The sequence below is a fragment of the Macrobrachium rosenbergii genome, chromosome 53 (assembly GCF_040412425.1).
Source record: "Macrobrachium rosenbergii isolate ZJJX-2024 chromosome 53, ASM4041242v1, whole genome shotgun sequence".
Taxonomy (NCBI): Eukaryota; Metazoa; Arthropoda; class Malacostraca; order Decapoda; family Palaemonidae; genus Macrobrachium; species Macrobrachium rosenbergii.
In genome coordinates, this window is record NC_089793.1 from 43,619,937 (window position 1) to 43,641,270 (window position 21,334).

The 21,334-nt window shown below is 40.9% G+C and overlaps 1 protein-coding gene across 1 annotated transcript in view; it reads left to right on the forward strand.

Moving 5' to 3' along the window:
* The window catches only part of LOC136834115 (sodium channel and clathrin linker 1-like), a 191,581-nt gene that overhangs the window by 141,126 nt on the left and 29,121 nt on the right, over positions 1-21,334 (forward strand). Inside the window, exon 13 of the mRNA XM_067096374.1 lies at positions 11,312-11,482. Coding sequence (XP_066952475.1) covers positions 11,312-11,482 — 171 coding nt within the window. The remainder of the gene's footprint in view (positions 1-11,311; positions 11,483-21,334) is intronic.

Genomic DNA, 21,334 nt, shown 5'->3' on the forward strand with positions numbered 1-21,334 from the left:
AAAGCTGACTTTGCTGTAGTAATAGTACTAGAAGCCAGTCCTTTTTCAAATAATGACCTGAAGAACGATATTGCCAGATTCGTGGTCATCACTTTAGCTTCAGATTCTTTCAGGAATAATGCTAACTTTTTAAACTGCTGAATCGTACTGTCTGAGAGTAGAGTCCCTTTTATCTGATTCTAAGAACAATGTATTAACAGGATCAATATTAGCATCTCTCTGAGCAGCGAATTTCATGAAGTCCATAAAGCCAGGGCATTTAGAATTCATGAGGAAGCTGACACAGTCCGAGTTTGTACTATTTGAGTCAACTTTGGCCTGGGTATTTGAATACACCGGAGTTTCAACTCTAGAAGAAGAGGAAACCAACTGCTCTTCGGCCAGTTGGGTGCTACCAGGGCCACTTGACCTTTGAATGACCTGAGCTTGTGCAAAACTTTCATCAACAGGTTTATTGGTGGAAACAGATTTTCTGCCACATGTTCCAATCTATTGACATCGCATCTGTGGAGTGAGCAAGAGGGTCCAGGTTGGGAGCAACGTAACATGGAAGTTTGTGGTTGCTCTCTTTGGCAAACAGATCTACCTGGAGACCTGGTACCTGACGTCGAATCCACTCGAATGATGTTTTGTCAGAGACCATCTGACTCCAGCGGAGTTGTCCTGGATAGAGAATCCGCAATGACATTCCAGACACCTGCCAGATGGGTGGCTGATAAGTGCCAACGGTGCTTTCTTGCCAGGGAGAAAATTGCTATCATCACTTGATTGATCCGGCTCGACTTGGAGCCCCCCCTGTTTATACAATGCACTACTACTGCACTGTCCAGAACCAGCCTGATATGGATCTATCTGGATGGACGTAGTTTTTCAGAGTTAGAAATACTGCCATTGCTTGAGAATGTTGATATGGAACTGGTGGAACATAGTGGACCATGTTCCTTGAACTTTTCTGTGTTGGGAATATCCTCCCCACCCGCTCAGAGAAGCGTCGTGTGAATCACCAGTGATGGAGGAGGAAACTGGAGGGGTACTGACCTTGACAGACTCTTGACTATGACCATGGTCGTAAGTCTTTTCCCTCAACACTAGTGGAATTGGGACACCTTGTCTCTGAGTTTGATGTTGGCTGTCTCCGGCACACTCTGTTTTATATCTTTCAGTTTGGCTTTTCAGAAGCAGGTCTGTAACAGATGTGAACTGAAGAGAACCCAGGACTCTTTCCTGGGCACAAAGGAGAGGCTTTCCTGTTTTTGAGGAACTGCCTGGTGGCTTTGGCTATTTCCTCCTTTTGGCTGGCAGAAGAGACAGTTTGTGTGAGTCCAGATCCCACTGGATTCCTAGCCACTGAAATCGAGCCTCCGGAACTAGGCGGGATTTCTCCCTGTTTATTTGAAAGCCTAGGGATTCCAGGAAGTTGATCACTATGGCTGTTGCTCTCCGACATTCCTCAGCGTTGGATGCCCAAATTATCCAATCGTCTAGGTACGCGTGCTAACATGATCCCCTGGGACCGTAATTGCTGAACTACTGTTTCTGCCAGTTTGGTGAAGATTCTGGGCGCTATGTTGAGCCCAAATGGCATGACTCTGAATGAGTAGGCTTGTTTTCCTAGTCTGAACCTAGGTAAGGAGAAGTTTCTTGCAACCGGGGACGTGATAATATGCGTCTGAAAGATCTATAGAGGTGGTGACAGCTCCACGAGGAAGTAGGGTCCGCACTGCTAGATTGTAAGCATGCGAAATTTGTCGCATTGAATGTAAAGATTGAGACGAGACAAGTCTAAGATTACTCTTTGCTGACTGGAGCCTTTCTTCGAACGCTGAACAGTCTGCCTTGAAATTTCAGGTGTCTCACTTTCTTTATAGCCCTCTTGTGAAGCAGGTCCTTTACAAAGTCCAGGAGAGCTTTGGATGGGGACTGATGGAATCTGACTAGTGGAGGAGGACCTTGCTCCAGCTCCATCCCAGACCTTGGAGACTATGCTGTGGGCCCACGGACTGAAGGTCCATCGGTCCCGAAAGAGATACAACCTCCCGCCTACCTGAGAAAACTCATTGGACGGGAGAGGGCACCTCTCTACTGCCTTGGCCTCCCTCCCTCGGAGAGAGGAACGTGACGCAGACCTACTTCTGAAGGAAGGCTCTTGCTCTGCTTCCCCTGCGTTCCTGTTAAAGCCCCAGCGTCCCCTGGCTTTCAAACGAGGCGTTGAAAGCCGGAGGCGTCACGAAGGTTGGGAAGCAAAGGTATGCTGAGCAGGCTGCATCAGCACAAACTGTTGTTGAGGCTGGGCCTTTGAAGTTGAAGGCTGACCGACCTGGAGACCGGTACAGCCCTGCATCACGGTCTGGGTGTGAGGTCTTCTGTATCTCCTGAACCTTTTCCCGATTTAGCTTGAGGTCCGGCGGACTCGGTGGCCTTCCTTTTGAAAGGGAGACCCCAGCGGGAGCGGAGGCTTTGATTTGCCCTGGTTGCCTCCGCCAGGACATTATTCACTTCGCTCTCGAAAGATGTTGGCGCCCCAAATAGAGCTCTTCATGAGCCTATTGGGCTCATGCCTTATGGTGGCGATCTGCAAAATGTGTTTCCCGGCAATTCACCTCGCCACGATAAAGTCATACAGGTCCGCCTGGAATCCTGCCAACAGGGATTTGGTTAGGACCTGGAAGAGAGGTTCTTCGTTGTAAGTGACGCTGTTGCCTCTGTCAGGCACAAGGAATTCATGGAGCGACTCAATCTGCACCTGGCCTTAAATTCAGCTTTTAGAAGAGCCTCCGGAATCTTGGGAAGCTGTTCACTGAATAGAGATGAAGCGCATCGGGTCGAGTTTGCCCACCATGAACGTGGCTGGAGCTCCCAAGCAAAATTCGAATCTCCGGGAAGACAAAGAGAAGTAGAATCTGTCTCCCGGAGTTGAGGCAACAGTTTACCCTCGATGCCTGCCTGACAAGTCAGCAAGGCTACCTTAGACATGCAGGGAGTAGGACAGCATCACCGCAATGAGAACATAGTGAAGGTCCTTTGAAGGGGTCAGTTTGGTGTTTTTCCGCCTCCCCACTCCGTGGAGATGCGCAAAGGCGGATTGGGCTTGGTCCCTAGGAAAATAACTGTCTCCTTGGACTTTGTCTGATCTGATCCAAGCCTCTTCTGTAAGTCTGGCGAGCCTGGGTAGGGAGGCACCAGGTCGGGTGGAAGAACTCCAATTCTTCCAACTCACGTGTACCCAAGCCTTCGATTGTAAGGGTATCTTCATGCCAAGGGGCATGAAGAGCCAGACGCAAGGGTTTTCCTTATCAAAGGGAGGAAGGCTGAGGCATCCGGAACAGGCATGCGTTTGAGCCGCCACTCCGGAGTGCATAACCCGAGAGCACGTTCTCCTGGTTCTGCATCCTTCAGCTAAAGACTTCCAATGATCATCTGGAAGACTTTAAGCCCAAAGCGAGCTGAGAGGAAAGGTCACTTATCCTGGCTTCAACCTTCTTGTCGAAGCTTTTTGCAAAGGAAATCTGCAAAAGCCTCAGGGGTCAAAGTTGGGTTTGAGGGGACTCGCCTTAACCACCCTGGATCTCGACCCTGGCAGGGGGAGCAGCCTTGCTGGTTGAAGCCACTGGACCAAGAGCCCATGACTTCGAGGAGCTACAGGATTAGATTTGTGAGATCTAGAGGACTTGGATAAGCCTTAGTTTTCAGGTTTTTCACCTTGGGACAGTAGACCTCGATCTGTCCTCAAGGTAAGTGGATTTCTGGAAACCCTGAAATGAAGATGAAGAGGAAGAAGGAGAATTGAAAAGGGAGCTCACTCCCCCTGCCTCACTTACCTCCCTACCTTCTACCTGGTCCGGCTCAACGTTCATGGGTTCCACATCTAGATTGATGGCCGCCACCTCTTCCGCCATCTCTCCGCACAGGTTATCATCTTGGGAGGGCTGCGTCTCTACCCGGATCTGCTCTATCAAAGGGGCAGCTACTTCCGCCAGAACTGCGGCTGAGATCCGGGCGCCAGGGTAGAGGAGATTACAGATCTCCTCTGAAAGGATGTAGGGTCTCTCCGACGGGACGTTCCTCCCGAACCCGCCGACCCAGGCCTTCAGGGTCGACAGTGAAGAGTCGCGGGAAGTACGGTCAGACTGAAAGAGAAGAAAGGCTTACTAAAACGAACACCGGACGCCATATTCATCAATATAAGCCATGAAGTCAAGTAAGACTAAAGGTTAGCGGACTTGAAGCTTACCGACTCATCCATCACCTGCTCATACAGAGCGTAGCACACCTCACAGCCGTCTGGGTGCCAGACGATCAAGTCCCGACGCGAACCGCACAGCCGAGTGGGGATCGGCACACTACATGGCCATAGGGCTGTTGAAGGACCGCCGTGCACCCAGGCTCCTGACAGCGTACCATCTGTAAGTGGATAGATGATACATGAGTATGCTAATTAAGGCATGCCGGAGTAGAGCCGGCGGAGACAGAAGCCTTAAACTAATATGGGTGATGGAGCATGCTTATTGACAATCCAAAAACCCGCCGGAGATAATCCGACTGAATAAAGATAATATACAATACATGAATAATGATAAGTTAAGGACTGCCAGAGTTGGTCCGGTGGTAAGAGTACACCTTAACCTAGGATTATGCATCATAACAATTAACAATAATAACATAAATATAGTATAATAAATAAACACTGCCAGAATCCGGCAGTGTTACGGTAAAGAAAAGCTACAGAACGATCAACTCATATGTAAACAGCAGTACTTGGCTGGTTATGATACTCCGCCCTGGTTGCCTCAGAAACCCCATTACTTCATACCTATAGTAGCGGCGGAGGAGGCGGAGAGGCGACCCCAAAACTGGATCAACTCTCAACGCCTGTGGCGGAGAACAGGTAGTGAAAAGCGCCAACCGACCAAAAACCATATCCACCGGAGTGGTAACATGTACAAAAACAACGGGAGATCTGACAAACCCAGCGGAAAATGAACCTAGCGGAAGCCAAGATAGTATCCCTGGACTTGTGTTCGGTGCTCTAGCTAACACTGAGGAAATTGAAACAAACAAAACACTAACAAAATGGCGGAAACCAAAGGTATGGAGGCCAGATAGGTGGGTAACATTTATCTGACGCTGGTCGAAACTCCCACGGGGTGCGGACATAAGAGACCGACGTCCCTCGCGTGGGAGAAGTCAAGATCACACGCCAAATGCTAGGAACAGGAGGAAGTAACAAATGGAGGGTCGAGAGGCGGTGGCCAGGTGGGTGGGAAACCCCTTGGACACTTATAGAAACTCCCCACGGGGTGTCGGTCGTGGAGACCGACATCCTCACGCAGGGAGAAACTAGAGACACCCGCCAAAATGTTAAAGAGTGGGTAAGGAAAGGCTAGGCTAACAACATGAAAAAGACCGTGCAACCTAGAATCCCAGACCCCACGTCAAAACTTTTGACTTGGGAGAAGGTAAACAGAGGTATGGGGGGGAGAAATTAACGCAAGGTCTGGCCACCCTCCAACGCCCGACAGCCTGGACGGGTAGTAGGCTAAGTAATGAGGAGGCCCTCCCTATTCTAACCTGCCTCTCGAAAACCAACTGGTCTGGTCAGGCAGGCTAAAACAGGGGAGGGGTGGGGGTCTCCAAGGAAGCCTAATGACACCCTCCAAAACATGACGGTATGGTCAGGTGGACCAAGAGAACGAGGAACTCCCTCAACCAACCAACACCTCCCTCCAAGCCTCAAAACAACATGGTCGGGGGAGCTAGGGAGCATGAGTATCATGAAAGCGCCTAACCTAAGTAGCCTAACCTCTGATTCTTGGATGACGCAGAGGGCTAGGCCAGAATACCCAACAAATAAACTACTTGACTTGAAGTACTACGAAAAGTTAAATCAAATGATATGAAATATAATTGTATATAAAATAAATGCACAGAAATACACAAAAAATATAAAGACTACGCGCTAAAGAGAGGGCCTAACAGCTCGCGACATGTTGGACGCAGCGGTGATACGTAAATGGCGACCCTAACGCTGAATCAAAAAACATTTTTAATCCAAAAATATACATGTCATCCATCACCGTACATATCAGGAAAATCAATAGCAAAACTGTACCATCTTGAGAATGTATCTCTTCGCCACGAGACGAAGGTGCCCACGAAAAGGAATATTTACAATCATAAAGCGAGAGGGGGAAGCCTCCCCAACAGCCTAGTTTTCGCTAAGATACGGGCACAACATCCCCGCCGACGAAAGGACAGTTCGTCCAAAAAGAACTTTCTGAAGGGGCAGAAATAATAAATATAATTAAAATATATAACCGTGTAAAACACAAGCAGAATCCCACTGCTAAGGCTATAAGAAAACAAAGGCCAAACATGGCCGAGGCGAGGCGAACGCGGAAGAACGCCCAAGTTATTTAACCCCGTAATTATTGAATTGAAGGTCAAATAAGAAGCCTCAATAACAAAAAACCCCAAAAGAAGATGGTACTTAACTTGGAAGCAGAGAATTCCTGAACGGATGACATGTTGTACGTAAAAATGGGCCAAAAAGCAGCACAAGAGAAAGACACAACGATCTAAACCAGCGTGCTAAAATGGAATGAGACCAAGATGGCGGCTGAGGTGTTGGTTGGCTGGGCAGTGAGCGTTGGGTATGTGACGGCCCCTCACTTTCCGGGGTTTTTGAGATTGGGAATCTCTACAGGGCAGAGGCCTGTGGCAGTGGCAACACACACTCATCCTTTGTGTATACCGACATCTATTTTGATTAATAGATGATCAAACTGGGGGTAGTAACCCCAGCATTCCTGATAGCTTTTTTCTCTGGTATTTTTAGCAATACTTATACCTAGAAATAAGTGCTTAATGGTTATTTCACCGGGTGACACAGGTCGAACCCAGAAAAAACTTACTTAGATAAGTTTAGCCTGGAAGAGGCATTTATCCTTTTGTTTTTTGATTTTAGAAACCTAGAACATCTTTGTCAAAGGTTAAGCTTGGAGGAGGCAACATTAACCTTTGTTTTGTGGTTTTAGAAAACCTAGATCTCTTTGTCAAAGGTTAAGCTCAGAAGAGGCAAAGTTAACCTTTTGTTTTATGGTTTTAGAAAACCTAGCTGTCTTTGTCAATGGTTAAGCCTGGAGGATGCAAAGTTAACTTTTTATTTTGTAATTTTAGAAAACCTAGAATGTCTTTGTCAAAGGTTAAGCATGGAAGTGGGAAAGTTAACCTTTTGTTTTGTGGTTTTAGAAATCTAGAACGTCTTTGTCAAAGAACACGAGGTTCTCTGACATATTGATTAGGCTAGTGCATGAGAACTAGCTCCATACCTTTTCCCTTTATTGAAGGCATTCATAATGTGAGAACTGTTGCAACTTCATTTAGTTTTATGACAACTTTCTGCTTGAGGATGGGATTAATGCAGCACAGTAGAAGTGCAATTTGATTTTGCCCGCTCACTACATTAAGTAGTATATGCAGAATCATGATTGAAAACAGTAAAGCCCTTAGTCCACTACTAGTAGCAGGTAGTCTTTTCCTGAAACAACAAAAGAGCAATCCTTTAGGCTTTTTGTTTTAAATCCCAAGGTTTCAATGTTTTTGGGAGCATGAAGGTACACATATTGTATAGGAAATGTAAGTAGTGATAAGAATTTAGGTGAACACTTCCGCACAAAAAAAAAAATAAAATAGAATTAATAACAATAAATTTTGAAACAATAGAAGGTATATATTATAATAGAAAATTTAGTATATCAGAGTTGGAAAATGCTCCCTTGAACAGCAGTAAATCTGCTCCTGGAGGTGACAATATTTGTTTTGAGATGATCTGCCACTTAGCACCTTTGGCAAAGTCATACTTACTAGAGTTTTACAATCATCTATGGCTTCGAAATTTATTTCCAGATGAATGGCGTAAAAACTGCACACTCCTATCCCCAAACCTGAAAGGATCCCAGTAACGTAAATAATTAATTACAGACCAATTTCTTTAAGAAGCTGCTTATGCAAATTGTTAGAGAAAATGGTAAATGCTCGACTAACATGGCACATTCGAGAAAATAAAATTTTAACCCCCACTCAGTTTGGGTCACAGTGTAACAGATCTACATTGGAATCTCTCTGTAACTTAGAAGACCATATACGTAGAGGTTTTGAATGAAAACAAATTACTGTAGCTGTCTTTTTTGACATTGAAAAAGCATACGATACCACATGGAGGTATGCTATATTAAAAACTTTACAAAACAATAACATCCATGGACATTTACCTAGGTTTGTACAGAACTTTTTGACAAACCGCAATTTTCAGGTGATTATTGATGATGATCTGTCTAGAACATTTCCACTTGAAAATGGTGTTCCACAGGGAAGCATCCTTAGTGGCACACAGTTTACTTTAGCAATTAATGATATTAAAAACCTACCAATTGGCATTAAAAGTAACTGTACATGGATGATTTTGCCATATATTATTCAGCATCCCGAATAAAACATGCAGAACGAATCACTAATAAAAGCATAGAAAAGTAGATGAATGGGCCTCAACTGTAGGCTTTAAATTTTCCATAGATAAAACTCAAGCAATCATGTTTTATAAAAATAAAAAGTGGAAAAAAGGTGAAGAAATTGATTTAAAAATCAGAAACCATAGCATACCAATTGGCCAAACAGCAAAATTTTTGGGATTAGTATTTGATACCCACTTGAACTGGAGAGCCCACATTACATATGTAAAATCTAAAAGTAAAAGAGCATTAAATCTAATTAGAAAACTATCGAACACTACTTGGGGAGCCGATAGACATACCCTTACTGTACTGTATAAAGCAACAGTTCTGTCCATCTTTGATTATTGAAGCGAAGTATATGGCTCGGCATCTGGCACAGTGCTGAAAATGTTAGACCCTGTTCACAATGAAGGCCTTAGAATATGCTCAGGAGCCTTTAGATCATCACCAAAATCATCATTACAAGTTGAATGTGGTGAACTGCCTTTGTCTCTGCATAGAGAACTAGTAACAATGAAAAGTGCTTTAAGAATTCAAACTAGTGATTCTCCAACCAAAAAGTTGTTTGAATTAAGAGATATATTTATAAACAACCATCCACCACCTTTCCCAATTAGAGCTAAAAGATTATTTGAGTCGCTGAATATAAATATACAAGTGCCTTTAATAGTAAAATCACCTCCTCCCTGGATAATGAATAAAATGAGAGTTTGCACACACCTCAAGTATTTATGAAAAAGTAACTCATATACACCAGAACACCATAGACAGCATACAATAGAGCATATAAACCAAAAAAGTCCACATTGCACAATATATACAGATGTATCTAAATCAGAACACGAAGTAGGATATGCTGCAGTGTCCCAAGACAAAACTTATCAGTTCTCTCTTCCTAATAATGCTTCCATATTTACAGCAGAATTGTATGGAATTGCATTAGCTATAAAAATAATTAAAGAATCATCATTCAATAATTTTGTGATTTTCAGTGATTCAAGAAGCGCTATAGAAGCTATTCAAAGTTACAAATGAAAAAATAATATAGTACAACAAATCAAATTATATCTCCATAAATCATATAATAATGGAAAAAATGTAGAAATATGTTGGATCCCTGCCCATGTCGGAATCAAAGGAAATGAAGATGCAGACAAAGCAGCTAAAGCAGCAACTCACATGACAAGATCAAATGTGAATATCCCTGTTACTGATTATGTAACTCACATAAAAATGGGTATCATAAATAAATGGCAATATATATATGGGATGAAGAACCTGAAAGTAATAAATTGAAAGAAATAAAACCTAATGTTGAAAAATGGAGTTCATCACATCAGAGAGAGAGACACGCACAAGTAATTTTAATACGTCTCAGAATAGGCCATACTCATCTGACACATGGACACTTAATGAGCAGCCCACATGGCCTGGTTCCCAAGTGCTCAGAATGCAGAGTAATAATAACAGTCAGACATATGTTATGTGAATGTCCAAAGTATGACCAACAACGAATGTCTACTTTTGGAAATAGATCAATGAAAGAAATTTTGTCAATCTTTCACCTTTTCAGTCGTTCAAATTTTGATGTTCTTGAAGAACTGTAATTTAATTAATAAAAATAAGTTAATAATAAAAGGACAAAAACCATTTTAACATTTGTTGAATTTTACAAAAAAGAAAAAATTTTAAAATTTTGCTTAATTTATATTCTGAATTTTAATATACAGTTTTAGTATGTATGTAAGGAAGTCTGAGTAAATGTATTTATTTTATGTATGTGTTTCAGTATGAGAGGATATGCCTATGTGCAGTTTTTAATTTCATTTTAATTCATTCAACATTGTACTGAATGATCTATTGGGTCCTAGCACTTGGCCTCAGGCCTGGACCTAGTATTTTAATCAAATCCTTCGGGCCAGCCCTATGAGAGCTGAAAGTCAGCTCAGTGGTCTGGTTAAACTACTTTAATAATAGTCATGTCATAGCTGTAGCAGCAACTCATAAGCGATAAACAATATGACATGTAATGGCATTTTATACGATGCTTTTAAGCTAGTAAAACAATTACAAAAACTCCTAAGCAGAAGAGGGCTTGCCCATCCCTCCTCACGTAGCTCTGACCTTCCCATCCCCAACACACTTACCATGGCCTCCCCTCCTTCCCCAACAATAACCAGGCACATATAAGTGATAAACAAAATTATATTTTACATGAAGTTGCTTTTAAGCCAACAACAGTCAGGAAAGCTCCCAAGCAAACAAGGGTCTATCCAGGCCCCACCCCCTTACAATACTTCTTTCTCAGTGTTTTATATCACCAGTAACAGCATTACCATTGTGTTTTCCTGCTCGTACATTATTGTCAACCACAAGGTTTACTACAGTGTTCATTTTTATTGATTATATATATAAATATTTATACTGTAAATATTTTTGGCTGCTGCAGTGCTTACAGATTATGTGGAATTGTAGATAGTGTGTATGTAGATAATCAAATGATACTGTGTGTGAAAGAATAACATTTTCACATGCATAACAGGAGAAAAGTGATACTGTAACTAATTATAAGTACAGTAATGCAGTCTTAAAGTTTATTTGGGATTAAGGGTAAAGATATTGAAATTTTATTTATAATAGTTGTATGTATAACATTATGGTGAATTTTAGACTAATGGAAATTTTATTTATAATAGTTGTATGCATAACATTATGGTGAATTTTGGACTAATGACTATTTTTCTTAGTATACTTAACATTGTGGCAGGTTTTACATTAATGGATATTTCTCTTTCAATTAGATTACAGTCTCAGGTAGAAACCCAGAAAAGGGATTATGAGGAAAGAATTACAGAGGTTTCACAGAGACTGCAAGACAGCTTGCTCAAGTATAAGAATGCTCTTCAATCTGCCCATGAAACAAAAACAGAATTAGCTGTTACAAAGGATATTGCCTCACAGTACAGTAATAGGTGAGTCATCCTGTTATATTTGTTTTTAACCCAACATATTTTTGCTGTTTGTGTTATAAGGCAAATATTAATTTCCATTAATATGACAGAGTATTGAATCAAACTATAGCTCCCATACTGTAGTTGAAATAAAGATAAGAATTGTTAATAAGAAAAAATTAGACATTTAAGCTTAAATAAAATAGAATGCTTATGGCACTTACATCAGCCAGAGTCTGTGCAAAAGTTATGTATTTCCCAGTTTATTAGACAAAACGAAGCATTAGATGCACCCCTATTATTCAAGGTACTTTGAAGAAAAAGCTTATTTTGAGGAAAAAACATTTGTATCCTGAAAGGTACTGAATACTTTGGTATCAGTAAATAATGGTATGGTACTAACAAAGCACAGGCCATGACATCTAGCTTTACTTTAATGTTGTAGCAGTGCCTTCATTCCTTCTGTACCATGGCTTTAAATTTTGAGGAAATTTTATGGTAAAATGAGCAGGGAATAATTTTACAACTTACCATAGGCTTGTGTAGTTTACATTTCCCCACTTCGTGCATTTAGATATTTTCTGGAATTGCTACCAGGTTGTAGCACTCTTGCTACCACCTTTTGTTTCTTGTTCAGTTGTTATTAAATTATTTTAATATTAACAAAATATATAGACAAAAAATTTTCACATTCAGTTAAATTTGTCAATGGCATAAACTTAATTGCTCTAATGACAAGTATGCAAGATGCTACATCTGTAGTTGCATGGACCTCCAGCAGTGTGTGGTACCATTGCTACCATCTATCTTAACCATCCAGTTGTAAAAGTATATTATTGCTGATAATAAAACATGAAGTAAGCCAAATCTTTGCAGTCTAATAACAAAAAAACTATATAAGGCAAAAATATAATGATTCAGATGACAAAAGAAGAAAATGTGAAGGATTTTACACAACAGGTAATCACTGTCATGGATGCAATTGTGTGCTGATTGTTGGTCACGTTATTTCCTTATTAGTGTACTTGAGGTAAGGCCAGTGAAGAAATGCAATAAAGGCATTGCTAAAGTTTCATTTTATATATGTAACTTACCAAGTAATTACATTGCTTATAGAGTCACTTGCCGGCAGCTTAAAAATTTTGAAATTCGCGGTAGCGCTAGTGTCGTTGTGGGTGACTAGTCCCTGCCCACTTTCAGGGTATGAGAAGAGTGACTTCAACAGCGTGATTCAGTTGTTTTTCCTCCCGGCTCCAACAGTGGTTCAGTTGTGAGCAGTCAGCTTAAATTTTGGCTTTCATCACTTTTCCTTTTGAGATTCTTCTTTGAGTGAAGTACTGGTAGTCTACGGCTTTTGTATTTACAGTCATACCCCAAATTTACGTGAGGTTAGGTTCCAGAACCCCTTGCGCAAGGTGAATTTTCGTGAAGTATGGCACGGTCTCTAAAAATGCTAATAATGCTTATTTATATGACCCTAATCATGCTCCCAAATTATTAAATTAACTTTTAAATAAAATTAAAGTTACCGTAATTTCATTAAAAGTTAGCTTAATACATTACCCTTAAAAAAAGAAATAAATGGTTGACATAAAAATAGAGTTGGAAGAGAATTTCTGTCTCTCTTCCCTTCCAACCTATCTATTTTTAGAAGTCTTCTCAACCTGTTTTTAACAACTTTATTCTACGTCTCTTTCTCTTTGTTCTGAAATGCTTTTTCATGAACAGTGTTTTTTATTTTGACTAATACAACTCTTAGATATTATGCATCTATGTTTTAGAAAGTATTTGCCACACTAGCACATTTACACTTCGTAGACAGTACAGGTAAAATCAAATCAATTTAAACTATCTACTGTACAGGTAAAGACATACAGAGAAATAATAAGTTGTAAAATGTGTGCTTAACTAGAGAGAGAGAGAGAGAGAGAGAGAGAGAGAGGTTGTCCTTACTTAAGAGAGTGAAATTATCTATGAATTATTAGAGAGATTGAGAGAATAACAAGAGAGAGAGAGAGATATTGTCCTTACTTGAAAAATTGAGTTAAATTATTTACTAATTATTACAGAGACAGAGAGAATAACATGAGAGAGAGAGAGAAGTTATTCTTACGTTAGATATAGAAAGATGGAAATTAGTATTAAACTCAACTTTTAAATGAAATTAAAGTTACTGTAATTTCATTTAAAGTTAGCTTAACCTTAAAACGCCTACTGGAAGTATCATACGTCGACTAAAATTGTCTGTTGGGTGCCAAGTGGACGCATCAGACGTCGACTACAAAGAATTTCAACCTTGGTCAACTTTGACTCGACCGAAATGGTCGAAAATGCAATTGTAAGCTAAAACTCTTACATTCTAGTAATATTCAATCATTTACCTTCATTTTGCAACAAATTGGAAGTCTCTAGCACAATATTTCGATTTATGGTGAATTCTTTGAAAAAACTTTTCCTTTACGCCCGCCTCGTAACTCGGCGAAAATTTCAGAAATTCTTTCGTCATGTTGTCGTAAGTTTTGCACTGTTTTATATTAGCCGTTACATAAAGTTTTATATATGAAAATGTGCGCAATTTCATGTAAAATACAGCAACATACAACCCATGGTTGTAGCTTTATCAGTTTGGAAATATTTTCATATAAACCACGATAACTGCCAAAATTTCAACCTTTGGTCAACTTTGACTCAACCGAAATGGTAAAAACGCAATTATAAGCTAAAACTCTTACATTCTAGTAATATTCAATCATTTACCTTCATTTTTGCAACAAATTGGAAGTCTCTAGCACAATATTTCGATTTATGGTGAATTCTTGAAAAAACTTTCCTTACGTCCACGCCAGAAATTCTTTCAATCACGTTGTCGTAATGTTTGCACTGTTTTATATTAGTCGTTACATAAAAGTTTTATATATGGAAATGTGCAATTTCATGTAGAATACAACAGAAAATAACTCATGGTTGTAGCTTTTATCAGTTTTGAAATATTTTCATATAAAATCACGATAACTGCCAATTTCAACTTTCGGTCAACTTTAACTCGACCGAAATGGTAAAAAACGCAATTATAAGCTAAAACTCTTACATTCTAGTAATATTCAATCATGTACCTTCATTTTGCAACAAACTGGAAGTCTCTAGCACAATATTTCAATTTATGGTGAATTTCTGAAAAAAGAAACTTTTTCCTTACGTTTGCGCGCAGTAACTCGGCCGAACATCTCAGAAATTCTTTCGTCACGTTATCATAATGTTTGCATCGTTTTACATTAGTCGTTACATAAACTTTTATATATGAAAATGTGTGCAATTTCATGTAGAATACAACAGAAAATAGCTCATGGTTGTAGCTTTTATTAGTTTTGAAATATTTTCACGTAAATCACTATAACTGCCAAAATTTCAATCTTCGATCAACTTTAACTAGACCGAAATGGTCGAAAAACGCAATTGTAAGCTAAAACTCTTATATTCTAGTAATATTGAATCATTTACCTTCATTTTGCAATAAATTGGAAGTCTCTAGCACAATATTTCAATTTATGGTGAATTTTTGAAAAAACTTTTCCTTACGTCCCCGTAACTCGGCCGAACATCTCGGAAATTCTTTCATCACGTTGTTGTAATGTTTGTGCCGTTTTTATATTAGGTCGTTACATAAGTTTTATACATGAAAATGTGCACAATTTCATGTACAATACAACAGAAAATAACTCATGGTTGTAGCTTTTATCAGTTTTGAAATATTTTCATATAAATCACGATAAATAGAAAAAATTCTACTTTCGGTCAACTTTAACTCGACTGAAATGGTCGAAAACTGCAATTGTAAGCTAAAACACTTACAGTCTAGTAATATTCAATCAATTAGCCTCATTTTTCAACAAACAGGAAGTCTCTAGCACAATATTTCGATTTATGGTGAATTTTTGAAAAAAAACATTTTTTTACGTCCGCGTGTTACGAATTCATGCATCATATTGTGATAATATTTTCTCTGTGTTGCTTTGATCGTTTTACAATTTGTTATATACTAAAATCATCGCAATTTAGTGTACAATATAAAGAAAAAACAAATAACCCGTTAGCTTTAACCGTTTTGCTCACAGCGATTTGTATAAAATTGTATATGAACATTTTTTTGCGCTGTCATATATTTCAATATTTATATGATCATGATATTTTTTCATTTCTGATGGTTGCATACTAAACTTCAGGCAATGACAAAAAAAGGAGCCAAAATGAACTCTTAATCTTAAAAACTAGCGTGCTGTGATTTTTAAAAAAAAAAATTTTTCTGCTTCAGCGCTAACTCCAACGAGGCATACGGGAGACGTTTTTTGTAAATAGAGGCTCGGCGTTTGGGGTTAATACATTTACCCTTAAAAAAAGAAATAAATGGTTACCGTAAGAATATAGGAGAGTGTGAAGATTAGCATACTATTTCTCTCTCCCCCCATTCCACCGATCTATTTTAATAAGCTGTAGGCCCCATTGCTAAGTAACCAATTGGTTCTTAGCCACGTAAAATAAGTCTAATCCTTCAGGCCAGCCCTAGGAGAGCTGTTAATCAGCTCAGTGGTCTGGTAAAACTAAGGTATACTTAACTTTTTAGAAGTCTTCTCAACCTCATTTTTAAAAATTTATTTATTCTGTCTCTCTCTTTGTTCTGAAATGCTCTATGTCTCCATGTTTGTAAATGGTACAGGTAAAATTAGATCAATTTAAAATTATCTACTGTACACTTAAAACCATACAGAGAAAACAGTAATACATAGGTTGCGCTAACTATGAACGAGAGAGAGAGAGAGAGATATCAGTTGTCCTTACTTAAGAGTGTGAAATTTTTTATGAATTATTACGGATGCAGTGAGAGAGAGAGAGAGAGAGAATTACAAGAAACCTTTGACCACTAATCAGCAACACTCCCCCTTCTTGTCTTGTTAAAGTGACATGTCTGACAGCTTTTTGCTTTCGAGCTTCTTACAGAAGATGTTTGTTTAAAATATGTATCACACATAAATTTTATAATTACAGTTATATTATTATTATTATAATTATTGAATTTTGTATTAATCTTATTAATATTTGAAAATTAGTACTTATTATTAGGTAAAAAATTTATTTATCATAAAAACAAATAAACATATACATGTACTGTACCATAAAAATTCTCTCGTCTCAGTAAGAGAGAGAGAGAGAGAGAGAGAGAAATTATTACTTTTATTATTTAATGTTATTTAATTTACACATGAAAGCTTGAAAACTTATAAATTACATAAAAAATTAAACATAAACACTTTTGCAGGGTTTCTCAGTATTCACGTGTCTGTGAACAGTTTGTGTACGATAATTAGTTAGGTTCCAATGAAAAGTTCGTGTGTCTGTGAATTCGGACAACTTGAATCATGCAAGTTCGGGGTATTACTGTTTGTTAGGTTCTCTCTTAGTGAGACCATTAATTTTCAATTTAGGACGATTTTCTTCAATTTGACTTACATTATAACTTGATTGTTGACTTATTAGACTTAGCCTAGTGTGTCTGACTCGAGTGCTGCTAGCCCACGCTACTGCAGCAAAGGCTGCAATACTAGGCTCACTAAAGAGAAATATGACTCTATGCGCGTAGAATGTAAGGGACAAGTGTTCAGTTGATTGAAAATGTGACGAATGTTCAGAGTGGGATGCTCGAAAATGGAAGGTTTTGGTGTCCCATTTATTGAAATTAGACAGAGACGGGAAACATAAGGCAGCCACTAGAGCCAAAAAACAGACAGTAGATAGCGAGACCGTAGTTAGTTCTGCTAATGATGATACTCCTGCTTTACCTTTACCTTCTCCCTCTGTGTCACCTGTTCCCAATTCTCCAACTATTCAGCCTACTCCTTTACCTGGCTCCCTCACTTCTGAACCCGATCTCCTTGCCAGCCATGAGTCAAAACTCACACGTAATTTGTATGTCAAAATGGGTTTAATTGTGGATATTGTAACCCAGTTGGATGCTTCAGTGCATGTCCTTATGGACAAGTGGAAAAAAGTGCTAGTGTTAGTGAAGTGTCAGTGGAGGTGGCGGCTGCTCGTCCCACCAACACTCCTAGGCAAAGGTCACTGGCGAACTCCCCTACACCTGGGAGCAGTCATACCAGAGGCCTAAGGGAGGTCGGTGGGGTCTGCCCATGGGCAGTCGTCACCTCAGTTGGACCTGTTGCAACTTTATTGACGTACAGGCAGTCCCTGGTTAATGGCGATCCGGTTTTATGGCACTTGTCTAGCGACGAAAATCGGCAATTTTCTGCGCCAAAAATCGCGATTCCTGCTTATCGGCACCGGCACTAATTATTGGCGTAATACATACCTAACAGGTGCCGATAACCGAAAATCGGCACTTTTCGGCACCGATAAGCCCAGAAAGCGCCGGAAATCGCCAATTTTCAGTTAACATCACACCCCCAGAACAGAGCCCCCGCCAATAACTGAGGACTGCCTGTACTGTACTTGCTGCAGAACTTTCCGGGATTCTTCTCACCTCCAGCCACAACCTACCCTTCAATGTTTTTCATCAATGACAAGCCTTCCGACTCCTCCAAGTTACCGAAGACTGTGCTTTCATCTTCTGCTAGGGAGGCTCTCAATGATCTGGACGGCTGGCTCTCAGAGAAGAGAGAGCAGGGGAAGTCTTCCTTCAGCTATCCTCCCTCTCGTCTTGCGCACTGGAGGTATTCTTCATACGAGACTGGAGAAGCTCCCTCACTGGGAGTGGCTGCCGCCTCCCAGGGGAACTTCTCAGGACATTGACTCGTCTAGGAGGTCAGCCTTTGCTGCCGCTAAGGTGATGTTCTTCCCTACGGAATTCAACCACCTTTTGAAGGACTTGCTCAGGGTTTTTGAAGTTTTAAGCTTTTTAGATTGGTGGGGGCCTTAGCCCGCAAGATTATGAATTGCTCTGCACTCCCTGAAGAAGTCGCTTCGGATTGGCTGAATGTCCTGTCGTGCACAGATAGGGGCGTCAGAGACGGCTCTCTCTACGCATTGGGAGTTTTGAAGAAGAGAGTGCTTGGTGCTCATTTACTACGAAGAGTGTCACGGCTTCTCAGAAGTCTGCCCTATTATATTCTCCTCTCTATTGCCAGCACCTCTTCCCTCAGTCTACTGTCAGCGACATCTCTCCGGAACTTCAGAAGAAAAGTACACTGGACCTTTTAGCTCGCTCATCTAGACGTCCCAGGGAGTCTCCATTGACACATACCAGGACCCACTCTCCACATCAGCCTCTGCTCTTTCGAGTGGCAGAACCAGAGCCCAATCTAGGCCTAAGACGAAACTATGCTTCTCATCCCGACCTTTGAAGAAGCCCACTTCCAAGCAGAAGGCAAGCCTTCTGCTTGGAAGTGAGGATCCTTTCCTCCATTTGCCAGTAGGAGCCAGGCTCCTCCATTACTTGGAGAGGTGGAGAACAAGAGCAGAGGAGTAGATTGTGTCAGTACTGAAACAGGGCTACTCCATCCCATTCGGGGAGAAGCCCCCATCAGTCAACACACCTATCATGTTGACCACCTACTCGGCCCTATTCAGCCCTCTCCAACGAAGTGTCAGCCCTCCTCAAGAAGACAGCCATTGAGGAAGTCGAAGAAATCCAGTCAGACGGTTTTTACAACCATTTTTTGTAGTCCCCAAGGCATCAAGGGATTGGAGGCCAGTACTGGACGTAAGCGCCTTGAATATTTTTGTCGAAAAGACAAAATTCAAGATGGAAACAAGTCACTCTGTCATGTCATCCATTCACCAGGGCAACTGGATGACTACTACAGACATGCAAGATGCCTAGCCTATTTCCACATTCCTATACATCCAGAATCCAGGAAATATCTGCGTTTTGTGTTCGCAACAGAGTGCACCAGTTTCAGGCTTTATGCTTCGGCCTTTCGACCGCTCCGCAAGTGTTCACTCGAGTCCTTGCTCTGCTCTCCAAGTGGCTTCATCTGAAGGTGATAAACATCTCCCTCTTCTTAGACAATTGATGCCTTCGATCGCCGTCGAAGGACAGGTGCATTGAAGACCTTCGGAAGACCCTTCGTTTATCAGAAGAGTTGGGTCTGCTAATCAACCTTCAGAAGTCCCAGCTGGTTCCATCACAGATGATCTTCTATTTTATGATAATAAACTCTCAGAGTTTGCATGATACGAGAAGTTCTCAACAAGTTCCCCAACCACATGAACGTCACGATGACTCTATTGGCCCCGTTCTGGCCGTGAAAGGAGTGGTTCCCGGATCTCCTCAAGCTGCTGATGGACTTCCCAAGGTTGTTACCACAGCAACCAAGTCTGCTCAGACAACCCCACTTCAGGCAGTTCCACCAAGGATTGTCCACTCAGACCCTGACAGGGTTCAGACTGTCAGGAAACTCCTCAGACAGAAGGGGTTTTCAAGAGAGTAACTTCAGAGGCTAATGCCAAATGTAGGCGCTCCTCTTCCGACAAAGTCTATCAAGCCAAGTGGATAATCTTCAGAGCCTGGTGTAGAAGACATGACATTTCATCTTCTAAGACGTCTGTAGCAGACATTGCCGAATTTCTCCTGTACTTGAGGACATCTAGGGGCCTGTCCTCCCCTACGATCAGAGGATACAGGGCTATGCTGAGCTCAGTGTTTTGGCACAGAGGTATGGGTCTCTCTGCTAATCAAGACCTGTCTGATCTCATAAAATTCTTCGATAGCTCTAAATCCAAGGGGCAAGAGGCCATCTCTTGGAATCTGGACGCAGTTTTGAAGTGGCTCTTTGGAACCCGCTTCGAGCCTCTTCATTCTGCCTCATTACGAGATCTTACCAGGAAGACCCTTTTTCTTGTGATGTTAGCAACTGCCAAAAGGGTCAGTGAAGTGCATGCTCTTGACAAGAGAGTGGGATTTTCCCAAGGTGATACCATATGTTCCTTCACCCTGGGCTTTTTAGCAGAGAATGAAGACCCAACCAAGCCCTTGCCTCATTCCTTCACTATTAAAAGCCTGATGGAAATACTAGACCCAGATGAGGAGGAGAGAGTTCTGTGCCCAGTGAGAGCACTGAGGCACTACTTGCACAGAATGGAAAAAATTCGAGGTCCGAGTAATTTGTGGTGCTCAGTATCCTTCTTAAAGGATTCTCATTCTTGGCCAGGAATGATGGGCCAGGACACAATAATAATTGATGGTCAGCAGTTTGCATGATGTATTGTCCCCGTTTAAGAGAGCCCAGTCACTAATATGTGCTCCTGATGCTAATGCAATCAAGAAGGTTGCCTTTTGCAGCATTTGAATTGTGGTTATATTGGATCCATCTGAATTGAGGGGTCGATAGATGTGTAAGCACCTTGTTCAGGAACCAAGTAATTGGAAGCCTTTTGGGTATGGGTCTTTGTAGTGCAAAAGACTGCAGAAGGGAAATGACACTAAGTCAATCCCGAATCCATAAAGCAAGGGTTGTTGTTAATGCTGCCTTTTATGCCATGATTGTTGTAACTGCAAGGCATTTGTCTTCAAAAGGTATACAGTATAAGAAAATTTAAGTGTTTCCATAGAAATCTCAACCAGGCTCTCAGTATGGATATAATCTAACCATATCTTACATTCAGACTGGTATTGTCAGATAGATGATGTCCGTAGTGTTTTGCACTAGGTACCTAGCAATATTGGGTGAGTAATTTTCACAGTAGATAGTATTTAAAAAATCCACACGTGAAGGTCTTGGGTCAGAAAGGAGGATGCATAGACAACTTTCCCTCCTACTGTCTGGGATAGAACAGTGGACAGTAGTGGAATTGATCTCTGCACCCGTTGTTGGAGTAATGGGAACTAATTCCTATTTGGCCAATTTGGGCCTATTAAGTAAGCTG